The sequence below is a fragment of the Ostrea edulis genome, chromosome 2 (assembly GCF_947568905.1).
Source record: "Ostrea edulis chromosome 2, xbOstEdul1.1, whole genome shotgun sequence".
Lineage (NCBI taxonomy): Eukaryota > Metazoa > Mollusca > Bivalvia > Ostreida > Ostreidae > Ostrea > Ostrea edulis.
Genome location: NC_079165.1, coordinates 69,019,913 through 69,036,351, shown reverse-complemented (window position 1 = coordinate 69,036,351; position 16,439 = coordinate 69,019,913). Strand labels below are relative to the sequence as shown.

The window sequence follows — 16,439 nt, the reverse complement described above, 5'->3', positions numbered from 1 at the left end:
GGCTGAAGTGGCTTAGCCACTTGATAGCAAAAACAATGGGGAATATACACAAACTTCCCTCCACTATATTGGGTTCAAACCATTACCGTGGAAACAAAACCCAAACACCAACTTGATTTACCCATTTATTGATATCATAACCAGCTGAACACAAGCTGTGCACACAACAGGAAAGTGGAGATAAATGGCCGCATTGCTTACTAAAACCCAGGTCTGGGGGGAACAACCGAGCTACCAACACACAAGGTGCATAACGGGCAAAACGGGGCCTTGTGTTGAGCACAAGAGCCAGTGGAGTCCCATGTATAGAAAACAACATGTGGACAGGGGTTGCATTGGTTGACATATCTGTTTACCCTGTTTCCCAAAGAAATGCTTCCTGGTTGATAGTACTGCTGACACTGAGTACTCCAAGGAAAGCCTCCCCTCCTGTTAAAAGAGGTGGAGGGGGCCCCGGTCTGGCAGACACACGTGGACCCCAATTTACCGAGGGGTATTCTTTCCCCAATAAACATATTATTCTCGTTCGATGAGGAAAACTGAAGTGATCAATTTCTAATTATTAATAAAAATTCATTTTAATATCGTTTTCTAATAATGAAATTATTTATTCATTATAATTATATATAAATGGGCACTAAAGATCGACATAACTAATTAAATTCTTCTTTTATAGGTATATAAAGTAGGATAAAATACTACTCTATTCTAAGTAACTTTTAAGAATTGGAATTATAGAAGTTGCAGACATGTCAAGGCTATCAAAACTCAGGTAGACCGGGCCATGTCAAGATTTAAAGAATGTTGTTAATATATCGTCTTCTTTCGTTATTCAAACACCTTCCACAGGTAGCTGCAGACACGCTCTCTGCAGATGTTAATAAACCCAAGGTCTTTTGATCCGGGTCAGAATAGGTCCTCAGTACCCCTTGCTTGTTGTAAGAGGCGAATAAATGGGGCTGTCCTTTAGATGAGACTGCAAGATCTGAGACCCAATGTTACAGCAGGTGTGGCACAATAAAGATCCCTCCCTGCTCAAAGACTGTAAGCACCGAGCATAGGCCTAAATTTTGCAGTCCTTACCGGCATTGGTGATGTTTTCATGAGTGAAAAATTCTCGGGAGAGACGTTAGACAATATACAATCAATCAATCGTTTCATTAACAGGCGGCTTACCATTGATCATTATGCAGGTAAAATTGGGGGGGGGGGGGGGGGGGGGGGGGGCAGGCAGGCAATCTAATTAAAATTAGAGGTTAGATCCGCTCACATACTCGCTTTGTGTAGCGAATATATGAGCGGATCTAACATCTAATTTTAATTAGATGGGGGGGGGGGGGGGGGGGGGGTGAACTTTGGTCGTTAAGGTCTCGTCTGAGAGACTCTCACTACGGAATCTGGAGATTTCAGTGAAGAAACATTGAGTCATGTCTCAAGTTGGAAGCGGCTAAGAGTCGAGCAGGGCTCGAGGGAATGAGCGTGATCGAATGCACAATCTCCCTGTCACGAAGCGAACACTTTAAACATTGGTCCATTGCAACCGTTTTGAAAAACAAGTAGAAAGTATCAAATGATACAACTGTTTATTTCGTTGTATTTGATTAAAAGAGTAAGGACTTCATACGTTAATAAAATATTTACTTTTATGAGATGAATACGATGGTTAACTTCCCCTCGAAGAGAATATCTATCTTGCCATTCGAACTCAATGAATACTACTCTCCTTGGGTAACTTAATATTTGTATCCATATCATAAAAATAATGAACTGTATACTCATCTACATGTATATAAATAGTAATAGTAAGTCAAGAGTCATCAGATAAAAATGATATTATATAATCTTAAAAACTATAAATACAATACTCTTGTGATAAAATACATGTTAGGTAACAGTTTAGAACCTAAATATACGTACTAAGTGTATTCCCATTTGATTTTATACACTTTTAAAGTGTGAAAACTGTCTTGAATGAAAATGCCATTAAAGTTCAAGCATGCATCATGAATATACTAGCATGCGCAGCCTCAAATAGGCTGAACCACTCCTTTTTGTAACAGAGGTCCACTTTTGTGCAAACGAATCATCGGCCACACTAGGAAGTCAATCTTCGACCCGGTCTTTGTGAATTTCCGGAACGTTTTATCGTTCATTTCTTGTCCATGGACGGCAGTAAAATCAATCACAACGGGTGGATCTTGTACACTCATTAACCAACATAGTTCTGTGCTGCGATCGATGTAAGACTGACAAGCAACTTTCTCTTTACCAAACACAGCTGACATTGTTTTGTTAACGAGCTGTAAGTATAAAAGAAAAACAAGTGAGCTTAACATCAATCCCCTCGCTCCGTCACTACCCTAATGTTACATAATGTACATTCGGGAAACTCAGTGTTGTTTGTACACAAAGGTTATTGTGATGTGATGAAGCTAAAATCAATGTGTTACGGTAATTAACGAGAATAAGTCAACAACACTCAATCAAAGCACTAGCATTTAATTATATATATCTACATGCATAAAAATAATCAATAGAGGGTGCTTCTTTCTATGTTTTAAGAGGTTGAAAAATCCCCCTCCCTTTTTCTCTCTCGCTATCTTCGTATATATACATTTAGGTAAGAGTAATTTAAAACGTTCAACCATAAGGAATAAGTTGTTTAGGAGAATGAAGCATCCCCTGTTGATCGGTCACATCTGCTGTGAGCCCTATCTCTTGATCATGTAAATGGAGTAATCCGTAGTCAAAATCAACGTGCCAAGAACGGCCTAACAATCAGTATGAAACACGTCAGACAGCATTTCACCCAAAGATTTTAACGACCATGAAATTTGCGAAATGCTGACTTTAAATGAGACTGTTGAAACCCCTATAACATGAACTTGTTTGTCAGTAGCCTGCCTCGATTTAAAAACTGATCATACGCAGAACAGTTCTTCTAGTTATTGGAATTAGAGCGAGCGCAGCGACCCTCTTTGGGACGCTAGTGAAAGCTCTAAAGATTACACATGTATAAGAACGAATTAGTCAACAAAGCAACGAAAGTTGACGCTATACCATGAGCATTTTCGTCTCAACCTGGCTGCCGTCATCTTGATTCCTTCAAATAAATTCTTTGCAGGCTGTGACCTTCGCTTACTTGTCAAGACCTCCAATGACTATGATTAAACTCATCATCATTTTCATTTAACTTTAAAAGTAAAATCGAAGTATTTGATTTACTACAGACAACAAATAGTAATTATTTTAAATTTTCATTTGCGAATATTTTCAGACAGACATTGTAAAACTCTTCTTACATTTTGTTGTTGATGAAAACAAAACAACACAAGAGGCCCATGGGCCACATCGCTCACCTGAGTCACCTTGGCTAAATATCTGAAGATTTTTCCTATATATTTGCATGTAAAACTTTTATCTCTATTGTGACCCCAACCTACTCCCGGGGGCCATAATTTTTTCAAAATTGAATCTGGACTAGGTCAGGAAGCTTTCATGTGAATGTAAACTTTTCTGGCCAAATGATTTTTCAGAAGATTTTTAATGAATTTCCCTAAACATCTGTAGGTAAAAACTGATCCCCTATTGTCGCCTCATCTTACCCCTGGGGGCCATGATCTTAACAAACTTGAATCTGCACTATGTCAGGAAGCTTTCATGTAAATTTCAATTTTCCTGGTCTAGTAGTTTTTGAGAAGATTTTGCCTATATATTTGTATGTAAAACTTTGATCCCCTATTGTGGCCCCATCATACCCCCGGAGGCCAGGATTTTAACAAACTTGGATCTGCACTATATTAGGAAGCTTTCATGAAAATTTCAGCTCCTCTGGCCCATTGGTTCTTGAGAAGATTTTTAAAAGACCCCATCCTATTTTTGTGATTATCTCCCCTTGAAAGAGAGTGTGGCCCTTCCTGTGAACTTACTTGAACCCCTTCACCCAAGGATGCTTTGTGGCAAGTTTGGTTGAAATTGGCCCAGCGGTTCTTGGGAAGAAGTCGAAAATATGAAAAGTTTACGACGCCGACAGACAACGGACAAATTTTGATCAGAAAAGCTCACTTGAGCCTTCGGTTAAGGTGAGCTAAAAAGATGTCACAATCCACTGTTTATATTTCCCGCATTGAATTAATGTCTAAAGTCGTGTTGCAAAATGTTGAGATGCTCTGACAACTGTCCATACAAAGGATACCTTTGGAATTTCTTATTCTACGTGCCTCTTATGGGTAAATCTATACATAGAAGTATCCAGTGGCTGCACTCACCCTAACAGTAGCATCGTAAACATATCATCACTTCGAAATGTTACTATGTAAAAAGTGTAAACACGGTATTATCGCCCATTAGGTGAATATAATCAGGTATGTTGTGATATTTTAACTTCATCTAAAACGGGAAGGGTAGGTGACTTTCTAAGGTAAGAGTTTACTTCTTTATGGAATTTACCCGATCGGAGCATTTTACCTCAATTGGAATACATCCCCAATCTGATATTGAATTGAAACACCTTTTACCATCAGTTATCATTTATAGTAAGCTGCAACAACTTACTTGTTTCACATTTTTGACTGACTGTAAAGCTGTAGATTTGCGCAAGTCTTTCAACTTCTTCAGTTGATCACTTGGTAAATTTGTTGTACCAGTTATCTGTAATGAAGAGTTCTGAATTAAATTTAGTTAATGGCCACATGCTACATAGTCACACACTGTAATGAACCTATACTTCCCTCAGTATTTGCAGTTTTGACGTAAACTATTTTGTTTTCCTCATTTGAGAAATAATGTGTTAGATTACATGACATGAGAAATATCAAAAATTTTCTTCTTATAAAGAAAATCATTGAAATAAAGTGGGAAAACAAAATCAAAGAACATTTCTCAATTGATCCAAGTATGCACCTTCAAATCTGAATCAGACACAAGTAAAAAGACCTTCAAGGAAGTTAGTTCCTGAGCTTTTGAGCACAATTGCACAGGGTGCTACAACTAAGTATTTACTGGTTCAATACTGATTCTATTGGTGCAAAATTTTACACATCTATTGCTGAACTCTATCCAGATGAAAAAAATTGTGGCAATTTAAATCTTGAAAGGGTTTCGCAGGGACTATGTTTTGTGGCAGAAGGATTGATTAATCAAAAAGTTATAAATCTGCATGATTTTACAGTTCCTGTTTCATCTAATATATCTTTATTTTTATACTCCTATACGTGTATTTCAAAATCATGATACAAGTAGTTGACACTTGGAACTAGATCAGATGTTATAATTTATTAATTTGGTTGATATATTTTTCCAAATAGAACACTGATTCTTAAAAAAGTTTAAATCAATTTACTCAAAATTCTGTATAAGAATTCAATATTGTCGCCAATAATTTAAAAATTTGGTCTCAAACCCCCTCTTTTATTAGTTCCATTTTAAATTTTAAGACAAGACCTTGAAAATTAAGTGAAATTTTAGAAATCGACATTACTCCTAATATGTCATTTTAAACTCTCAAATTCGATATCTAAATTTTTTTTGTATATCAAGTGCAAAAAGGTCATTTATTTCCGTTACTTGTATTAAACTTTTTTTTTTAATCTGTATTGTTAGAAGACATGATTATGCATCTATTTTATGCAATGATTGATTTCTCTTGCTTATATTAAATTGTGTCAACCAACAGACAAATCAAATTTAATTGAATAAAAAGGTCATGTTTAGAACACTTTAGCTCAATAACAAGCATTGCGACCCCAGTTTTTCTTTTCAATTTCCTCATTCTCCTTCAACATAGAAATTAAAAATACACTTTCCAAAAAATTGACATTACTCCAAATGTCAGGTGTGAACCTCTTTAAAGAGCATAGTATAAGTCAAATTCAAATGACTTCCGGTAATTTACTGGGGGGTTCTCAAAAATGGAGATACAAGATTAAGTTCCAAATCTTTCTTATATAATCCCCCATGCGAGACCAATATAACCCATGTCAGATAACCATGTGATATTTTTCTGTCTTACACTGCTACTGACATCATTACTGATTATGACATCATATATTTTTTATGATTTACATTGCATTGTGAAAAACTGTATTGTTTTAATATAGCTTTCTGGGGGACATCCTTGGTTTCTTAGGTTACAGCAAAGCCTCGTTCTAGATTGTGAATATTATTCCAATGATATAATTTCACAATCTCCTACTCTATTCAATGAATGGTTCCATTAATCTCTCATTTTGTGTTTCATTTATTATTCCTAATTCAACAATATGTGCAAATTGCAAAGCAAGAATTGGTAAGCAGCAGAAACATTGTATTGCACAGAACATTACAAAAGTCGTACATGCATCATAATACACATGTACAATGTCAGATTCATTTGTATTTTTGTTTGTATTCAAAACATCTTTTAAGAGAAATGCCATCGATGTTGCTATCAATGAAATGCATGTGTTTGGGTGGAATTACTGAACGCTTACGTTACAATTCTACTGGAGGCCACACTACAAAAATTTTAACATCAACTTTAAGTACCATATTACATGTATTAAGTGATATTTATATATCATTATATTCAATATGCATTGTCCAATTTATGATTCAAGAATTTCTTTTATGATGCTCATATGTACATGTAAAAGATGAATTTGAAACATTAAATCACTCGTACATGTAATAACAAACCTCTTTCAGCTGAGTAAATTGTTCATCCGAAATCCTGACACATTCGTCAAACACTCTCTAGAAAGCAGTGATAAATTGATAAAACATAAAACAACAACTGTTTGTTTTAATGAGCTAAAATTTGAAATTGAAAGTTATTTTTAAAATATTATTGAAATTTTAAAACTAAGGCGACTTTTTAAACCTTTAGTATGTTTAAAAGACATCGGATGCCGTCTGTTTCACCAAATCGGAGATTTTCCTCCAGATTTTCCATAGCGTCTGTCCACTGGTCATCATACAACTGGCTGAACTTTTCACCCAGATTGATCGGGCGGTTTTCGTCACTTAGATCAGCTATACCAGGGTTGTTATCTCTAAGCTTTTCTCCAGCTACCGAACTCAATCTGAAAATCCACATTAACTGAATGAAGTCTTTTCAAATCAGAATTATATACAAAGACTGTTTAATCTGCAGCACCTTAAACACAAACCTGTTAAGTGCATGATCTTTTTCTTTTTTCACTTCTGTATAATCTCGTTTTAGCTGATCCAAGCTGAAGAAAATCGTAGTACTCATAAACATCAGGTGAAACAAGGCGAAATGCAATATATTTCAAAAAGATGTTTAATGTTCTAAGAAGTAAAAAGATTACTTTGAGGCAACACGTTCCAGTTCAGATTGCAGAGTCGTGTTCTTTCTCTCGAGTCTCTGGATGATTCCCCCTGAATGATCTGGTGATATTCGCAGCTTTTTGTTTTCTTCAACCAGCATGGAAATCCTTTCTTCAAAACTACCAAACAGATCATTATCATAAACATTTCTTTGATAATTTCTTGCATTATTTCTCGCAATCATTATATCAAAGCTTACATTCTATATTAAAGCTAAAGCATGACAGTTCCTGCCAAGTTGATCCTTATCAAACTAGAAGAAAATGACCGTTCTCGATCATTATCATGTGATGAAAAGCATCGTAAACCAACGAAATACTTAAACCTAAAGAAGTTTCCTACAGGCATTTATTATAGAATGTTAATGATACAGTACTTTGAGGTGACACGTTCCAGTTCGGACTGCAGGGCGTTGTTTTCTCTCTGAAGTTTCTGATTGATTCCTGTCGAATCATGACCTGGCGATCGTCTCAGCCTTTCATTGTCTTCAGCCAGTGCGGATAGCTTTTCTTCAGTTCTATGAACAATATATCATTAATGTTTCTTTGATCAATTCATTTTATTATTAAATCACAGTCTGATTATCATTCAGTTAATATAAATAGATAAAGCATCCTATTCATGTACTCCTGTTTATTTGTTTGCTTATTTACTAAATACTGCATATGTACATTTCCATGTGATCATAATTCCACAAAATAACAATTATTGCTCAATCCGCAGGTAGAACATTACGTGGGTTTCTTGGATTGCAATTGTACATTTATACGCTGGGACGAATTTCCACCCAAAATGTATGATTGCGTACATAATGTAAATCAATCCCACACGGAAAAAATATGTCTACAATATCTTAACAAAACCGATAAAAACCTCAGAAAGGATGATCATATTTACTCGGTTAAAATTCTAGATTAATTCAATAGTTGTAGTTCTCCTACTCACGTTGCAAGCTTATCCGCTAGATGCTCTGCTTCGTCCTCTTTTTCTCGTATTGCTTTAGACATTTTAATACATTTTTTGTCTGCATTATCCTTATCCCTATGTAAATCTTTGCACTCTTTCATCAATTGGTCAACACTACAGAATACATCAACATTGTTTTAATTTACTGCAATACCCTGGTATATTGAATGCTTATATAGCTATTAACGTTTGCAATATAATGCTTTCAATAAGGAGAATAATCATCATTACGTGGATTTAACATCTGTAAGTTCCTTTTCAATTTTTGTTTTTTCTTCCAAAATGACTCGTCCTTTGTTCTCGTCATGCGAATATGTTTTCTTCAATAGATCGGCTTCTCTCTCAATGACAGTCAAGTTGTTGGTTAACCTAAATAGGATACATTCAATGAATTATGCCATTAAAAAAAAATGTTTTCTACTTTTCCCTTTTACGCATTTTGTGTAACTTTTATTGACCATTTTTTGCATTCTTTGAAGGTGAGAAATATTTTACAATACATTTCTGAATAAAAAACATTTAAATCATTTCAAGCAAATATTTCTGAAATTAAGTAACTATGATACTGTTCCCTAAAATGGCTTTTTTAAATATTCATTTGAAAATGAACAGAATTAAATGAAAATTATAGTTAGGAATGAATGAAGAAAGCACAATTCTTATTCATGTTTTTTATCCATGAGCTGAGCATAAATTATTACACACAAATGATAAGTTAAATCTCAAATACTATTTTTTCAAATTAGGCTGGAGACTACATTCACATTCAATATACAACAATCATTCCCTACATTACAAGGGAATCAGAAAGGGAAAAAAATGAAAATTGTACTGTATCAAATGAAAACAGAGACTAATATTTGATATATTAACAAGAGTCCCGTGGACCCCAACATGCATCTGAATTGACCTGGTTTTGCTGTTCTTCATTGATTTAAAAAAACCCAAGTTTTTTTCTCTTTGACCCCACAAAAAACTGAACCCACACTATAGTACAACATAAAATTAGATCCTATGATCCGCTCATCTAATAGGATCTAATTTAATTAGATTGACATAAGCCAAACAGGGTCATAACGTAACCAAATTAGAATCCACCAAACATAGGAATGTCCTATATTCCCCTATAGTCAAGCATCATGTAATGTTTAATCCCCGGTTCTGACCATATTGTCCATATATGAAGAAAACCCTGAATCCATGCAAACTGGGAATACTAACATATTAACATGATTTAGTGTGACACTGCTTTCCTCTAAAGGTTTTCTTTAAAGCTTCCTACATATAGTTTCCGGTGAAGCCTTTTAGCTCCAAACTAACCCCAGAGACCATAAATTTAACAAATATGAATCTGCAGCACAAAACAGACCCATGAATACACCAGAGGTGGGATCAGTTGACTAGGAGAAGGAAGGATCCCTTGTTGACAGGTCACATCCACAAGTCCTCTTGACAGGATAAACTGAGTAATTCTTATTGTAACAAGATGTGTTTGTGAAACACAAATGCCCCCGATAATGGTCAATTCCAAAGATGGCCAAGGTCACAAGGACAAATATCTTGGTACTAATAGAAAGATCTTGTCATAAGAAATGCTCATGTGCAATATGAAAGCTCTAATATTTACCATTTAGAAGTTATGAGCAATGTCAAATTTTTTAAAAAGTAGGTCAAATGTCAAGGTCAATGTTGGTAACCACGAAAAGTTCTTGTCACAAGGAATACTCATGTGAAATATCAAAGCTCTAGCACTTACTGTTCAAGTTATTAGCAAGGTTAAAGTTTCAGACAGGATGACAGAATGCCAGACAGGACAAAAACTATATGTCCCCCCCCCCCTTTCGATCTCTGGGGGGGGGGGGGGGGGGGGGGGGGTGCATAAAAATCAAAATATAAAAGGAACGGCCTAGCAGTTGGAATGAAACACGTTAGACGACATTCAACCTAAAGACAGGTTGTATTTGCACATTTATCATTAAAATGATAAGAGAATTTGCAAAATGCTTATTTAAAGCGAGGCCGTTGAAACCCCTGGCACATCAATTAACTTATTTGTTAATTACCTTGGTTTAAAAGTTGATTATATCCGAGACACTCTCTTGCATATCAATTCAGCTGAGAGACATAAACACTATATGTGCAGGTGATAACGGAAAATTCATAGGAAGATGATGATGGAAAACATGAGGTCATAAAGATTGGTTAGTTTACCGGTATTATGTTTGTTCAATGACATATCCAAATATGAAATAAAAGACTTTGTTGTGTTTTATATTTTGCATTCACTGGGATATATCTAATTAATATATGACTGAAAATTAGTATTGATGATACATAAAACGTTGTTCACATACACGTGTGTCTAAAAGTCAAGCTGAATTAAGGCAACAGCAAGAGCTTATTTTCTTCTGAATAAATTCATTCTCATAAGAAAACCAAAACAGGTATAAAGGAATATAACAATTTTAAAATTTGCAAACACAACATGTCATTAGGTCAAATGCTGTCTGATTTGTTTCATTCCCATTTTTACTGATTTTGAATACAAAATACTCTGTTTACCTGATAAAGATAGAGGGCTCATGGCGAGCGTGGCCAGTGAACCAGGGATGCTTACTCCTCCTAGGCACTTGACCCCACCTCTGGTGTGTACAGGGTTCCGTGTTTGCCTTGCTCACAATTTTGTATTCTTTATAGGATTTTAAAAGTGATTGATCACTATTCGTTATCTTTACTTTTTCACCGTAATTGTCAGTTTTTATAACGCATGGATCTATATCTCTCTGGTTTATTCCAGTAAACCTGAGCTACAGTTCTGCAGCTACAAAACTACAGGCAAGTATTTCTGTTAGTAATCACAACTTTTTAAGATAATGAAGCTATATATCATAAAGCATTACCTTGAGATTTCATCCCTTGATCTGTGAATTTCCTGCTCCTTAGACTGTAAATCACGCCGCAACCCAGAAGAAATTTCTTCCAACCTTTCTTTCTCTTTTTGTACGGCTTCGTATTTCGAAATTAATTCGCTATTCCTATTCAATGTAATGAAAATAAATGAAACGCTACAATTTTGCGTGATTATTATATGCACTAAGTTTGTCCACGAATATCAACACAATCATATGAATGCGGCTGCGAACATTCTTAAATGATTTCCTTAATATGTATTTCTTGAATAATATTTTCTTTTTCTTTCAACAACATTTCTTGGTTAGCACACAATGTCTTGAGCTTCCTTATTCAGGTACAAAGCTTCTTATTTGTATATTTAGTATCAGAATCAAATAAAACAAATTACATATGTGATGTTATTTCAAGAAAAACTGACATGTAAGTTTTGCTCTGGGGTTATGATCCTAATGAGAGCAATGATTTTGCAAAGACACTCCTATTTGAACTTATAGATTGAAAAAACAATTAACTTAAAAATCATTCTATATATTTCAAAACGTTGGAATGATATAACCGTCCTAGTGACCTATTCTTTGCATAATGCATCATATTTGCTTTTACGATCAGCTTTTAATACAATTGTATGTTCTCCGATAGTTTTGCATTTTCAAGGTGGCATTTTTCCACCCATCAACCCATGACTTCTCACAGCATATGATAACCCACCATTTACAGATTCATAAATAACTACACTTTTATCTACTGAGGGGATTTCAACTGATGCATTGGATGGAAATTTTATCATTGTGCGGAGAAATGTTACGATTTCATTTCCAAATGTCATTATTTATTCTAATGACATATTCATGATTTTATCCAAATGAAACGTTATGAATTATACCGTCGTGTGACGTGGCAAAATTTCAAAACCACGTTATCAACAGGAGCGTAACGCCACAATGAATGTTTTTTGTTGATGCAGGTATCAATTAATTTGTGTTAGATTTAAAATGATAACAGTAACCTTGATAGCAAATAAACTTTGTTAACATTTGCATCAATTGAAAAGAAATACTATAACAACGAAAAAAAAAAATACTATGACCTTGATATGCTATTGATCATCACTCACATTGTTTTCAAAATTCAACCAAAATCGCAGTTACAAAAATGTATTGACTTCAGATTCATCCCCATCATTGAGTTCACTTGTAAATGAAAATTTCTACATGATTTGTGTGAAAATTCTATGTTAAAAACAGAAAAAAAATACTCTTTTGCAAAATTGCTTTCCATCTAGACTTTTTCGCAAAGGAGACAATATTTTACTTGTCATGTGAGAGTCACGACAAAGATAATCTAAAGTTTGTGGATGTTGGTCTAGCTGATGGACAGCTTTGGTTTTCTTCACAAGTTGTTGGTTGGTGGGTGCATATTAATTAAGATACAATTACTATTAGTATGTCATATCTGATTGGAGTGTTTTATGAAGTTTTATGAACCACCACTTTGACCAATGACACAGAGAAAATAGTCAAACTTTTGGGATAATTATGAGGGGAAAAATTAAACAAAATCATCATAAACAGGACTATTTCTACACTAAACTTCTATTATCTACAATAAAAAACATAATTGTTTGGTGTTTTTCCGGATTTGACATAAAACTGCATGAAACATCCAATCAGTTGATCATACTAATTGTAAAGATGATATAAAAAACATTAATATATTTGAATTTTAAAAAATTCATTTCAGAAAATTTACGAATTAATTCATAGTGATACTATTTTCTCTGATATTCAGCAGCATTTTTAGCAGATCGCACTGCGTTTTTTCTTTGAAATACAGGTATATCACATTAGAAAAAGGTCTCGTCTAAGGTCTTCTATTTCGTACTGCTTTTTCTTACTGAATGACTAACTATCCGTACCTGTTAATTACACGATTTATAAGTACATTATATGTAGATAGCTACCTAATCATGAATGACTAACTATCCGTACCTGTTAAGGTCTCGCCTGAGGTCTTCTATTTCTTGCTGCTTTTTCTTATTGTCCTTCTCTATGCGCCAATAATATTGTTCTGTATCCATCTTCTCTTTTTTTACCAGCTCAAAATTTTGACTTGCTTGTTGAAGTCTAAAATATTGAATCTTACTAAATAAAGGAAGCTATCTGGATACATTTATCATCCATTCCATTATGGCTTACATGTAGATATTGGTGTACCTTGCATCATTGGGAAAACCTCCAAGTGGTCAAAATTTCTGTTTTGTGTTTACATTTCTATTGGTCATGTGGTAAATGGGTTTATTTGGACTACCCAACTGTCGTAAAGCATTTGCTATCTTAATCTAATGCACTTTTCACAGAATGAAATTTAAGTAGTGCATATTCAATTCATCTTTGGAACTTCAACTCCAAACAACCAGGAAATTGTTGACATCACATTATCAAGATTTCTTAAATATTACACAGGTCTATAATTACCCATGAGAAGTACGAAAAAATGAAATAATTATTCAAGTACGTCATACCACTCAAAGTTGGCGATTATATTGTTTATGTTCGAATTTACTACTCTTTAATAGCAATTCGAACCCAAGCGATATAATTGCCTGTAATACCACTGCTCTAAGTACCTTTAATTCCATTTGTGTCGAGGATTTGTACAATACATCTCCCTTTATTATTGGAGTACTAAGTTTCTTTAATTCAATCTGTGTGTCGAGGATTTGTACAATACATCTCCCTTTATTAGTGGAGTACATACATTTGTACAATACCTCTCCCTTTATTAGTGGAGTACATACATTCACATCAGCAGACTACGCTTGTTTGTTTGTTGATTTACATTCATGCCAGAATATTTCACTCCTATTTGTACATCACTGGCCATAAACAGATCACCACATACATACACAGATCACCACATACATAAACAGATCACCACACACATACACAGATCACCACACACATACACAGATCACCACACACATACACAGATCACCACACACATAAACAGATCACCACACACATAAACATAAACAGATCACCACATACATATACAGATCACCACATACATAAACAGATCACCACATACATAAACAGAACATACATACATAAACATATCACCACATACATACATGTATACAGATCACCACATACATAAACAGATCACCACAAACACGCATGTTGACCTACGCCTGACGCTCAAGGTGTAGCACAGTAACACATGTAGGACGTCAGTTTTTAGGTCTCAGTGTAGTAAACTTTCACTTTTAATGCTGGCTACTTTAAAGGTACGTCTTATGCTTGATACATGGGGTCTTCTCGGCTGTGCAGCGTACATCCTACCCACTAGAATACTGCTACTTTATCACAAAACATTCATAAGACACGTCCCTGTGCTGATAAATAAGAAGTTTAATCATTCTAGTAAAATTGACTGCAGATACCTTGATCTAAGTTCTTGAAGTTTGGACTGCAGCGAAGAGTTTTCTGTCTCTAGACTTTCTACTGTGACCTTTAAATGAACATCATTTTCATTTGCCTTTTTCGTTTGCATCCTCTGATCACTCAGTCTGTGTTGTAAACTGCAAATGAATTGTTTCATGGAAAATTGAATGTACATGGCATACAACTTTTCTACTTACTCCCTAATAATATGAATACACCATCAATTAATTCTCAAATCAAATACAAATATTATCTGGATTTATTTCAGTTTCACACCGGTTTGCACGTCGTGGTACTACCATGTACATGACTTTGTATAGTCTTCCTTTTTTCGCTGCTCTGTTACCGAAAACAACTGAACACAATGACCAACAAAAAAATAAGAGTCAAATTTACTGATACCTTGAAATTTCTGTTTTTAATTTCTGTAATTCTGTTTCCTTAGACCTTTGCTCTTCTTTCAATTTTAAACAAATCTGTTGTGTTATTTCATTTTCCTGAGCAGTACGTTCAGAAGAAGCTTGAAGACTACAAAAGATATCATTATTTTGTGAAAACTGCAGATACACCGTTAATTTAGTTCTTGTATATGGTTAATTATCTTATAATAATATACAACAATGATGATGCACACATATATGTATTCTCTAAAATTAAGCTCCTGAAAATGAAACCTCCAATCATCAACGTACCAACACAAAATTATCAATTCACTGCATGTTAATTTCCACTGATATTTGAAAATTTTAATGTGTAATGTAATACCTTTCTATATGAGTAAGTAGCCTATTTTTTTCGTCTTTGATATCTTGAAGCTGACGACTCTGTGTGGAATTCTTGACCTCTAAATCAATTTTCTCTTTATTGATTTTCTTCATCAATTCTTCGGTTTCTCGAAGTCTGGACGACAAAAAATAAAAAGTTTAAATTCATCTTTTACTATGCAACTATGTAAATCTACATGTATTGTTTCATAATAAATTGATATATTTATATTATTTGCATAATTATACATTCAATATGGTTGTCATTTAAGGAGTGATATGTTTTCAATCACATTACAAAAATTAATGTTTTAAACGGATGATTAACAGGTATATACAAGTGTACATATATTTTATAAACAACCAATAGAGTTTAAGTTTAGAGTTTATTTGGGTTCACATGAAAACCCCTAAATATAAAAACTACATACATGGACATATCAATACCTATTGTATAAAATACCAACACATGAAACATAAATTGAAGTTTGGCGTTCTGGGGGCTACTCATTACTATCCTAACCAAATAACTATCAAACCTTACCTAATTAGAAAACTATGTATAAAGCTAATTACAAAGTGTGCCCGGGGCCGGTCCCAGCGGGCCTTAGCAACGAATCAAGCCTGGGGCCGATCCCAGCGGGCTTTGAGCACCAAATATGAAACGGATGATTAACAGGTATATACAAGTGTACACACATTTCAAATAAAAAAAATCCATACTTTTCTCATTTGATATTTCAATTATGGTACCTGAAATATTCTACTTTCTTACTTGAATGGTGAGTGAACAATAAGCAAACCCTAAACGCAAGTTGTTAAGCATGTTAAACGACCATTTTTTCCTAATTGTATCAAATTCCTAAGAGTAGAGCGTAGTCATTCCCTGTTTATTTATTAAATGTGCATCTGTCATGAGTTGAAGGTAAAGTCAACAGAATAAATACATGTATATGCAGGAAGCATGCACAAAAAACAACACATACACATACTATATGAATGTGTACAGAATATTACATGTACA

The 16,439-nt window shown here is 34.4% G+C and overlaps 1 protein-coding gene across 4 annotated transcripts in view; it reads right to left on the bottom strand.

Moving 5' to 3' along the window:
• Nucleotides 1-1,569: 1,569 nt before the first annotated feature.
• Nucleotides 1,570-16,439, bottom strand: part of LOC125679033 (trichohyalin-like) — a 96,078-nt gene continuing 81,208 nt past the window's right edge. For 2 of the 4 annotated variants that reach the window (XM_056157076.1, XM_056157078.1), the window contains 14 exons: nucleotides 15,417-15,551; nucleotides 15,054-15,179; nucleotides 14,651-14,788; nucleotides 13,197-13,331; nucleotides 11,196-11,330; nucleotides 8,527-8,664; nucleotides 8,275-8,409; nucleotides 7,706-7,846; nucleotides 7,311-7,448; nucleotides 7,149-7,211; nucleotides 6,860-7,061; nucleotides 6,676-6,732; nucleotides 4,555-4,650; nucleotides 1,570-2,300 (listed from right to left, as the gene is read on the bottom strand). In XM_056157076.1, the coding sequence (XP_056013051.1) occupies nucleotides 2,028-2,300; nucleotides 4,555-4,650; nucleotides 6,676-6,732; nucleotides 6,860-7,061; nucleotides 7,149-7,211; nucleotides 7,311-7,448; nucleotides 7,706-7,846; nucleotides 8,275-8,409; nucleotides 8,527-8,664; nucleotides 11,196-11,330; nucleotides 13,197-13,331; nucleotides 14,651-14,788; nucleotides 15,054-15,179; nucleotides 15,417-15,551 (1,912 nt within the window). In that variant the 3' untranslated portion in view covers nucleotides 1,570-2,027. Of the gene's footprint in view, nucleotides 2,301-4,554; nucleotides 4,651-6,470; nucleotides 6,495-6,675; nucleotides 6,733-6,859; nucleotides 7,062-7,148; nucleotides 7,212-7,310; nucleotides 7,449-7,705; nucleotides 7,847-8,274; nucleotides 8,410-8,526; nucleotides 8,665-11,195; nucleotides 11,331-13,196; nucleotides 13,332-14,650; nucleotides 14,789-15,053; nucleotides 15,180-15,416; nucleotides 15,552-16,439 lie in introns of those variants that run through there. The other 2 variants (XM_056157079.1, XM_056157077.1) reach the window with 2 other exon arrangements.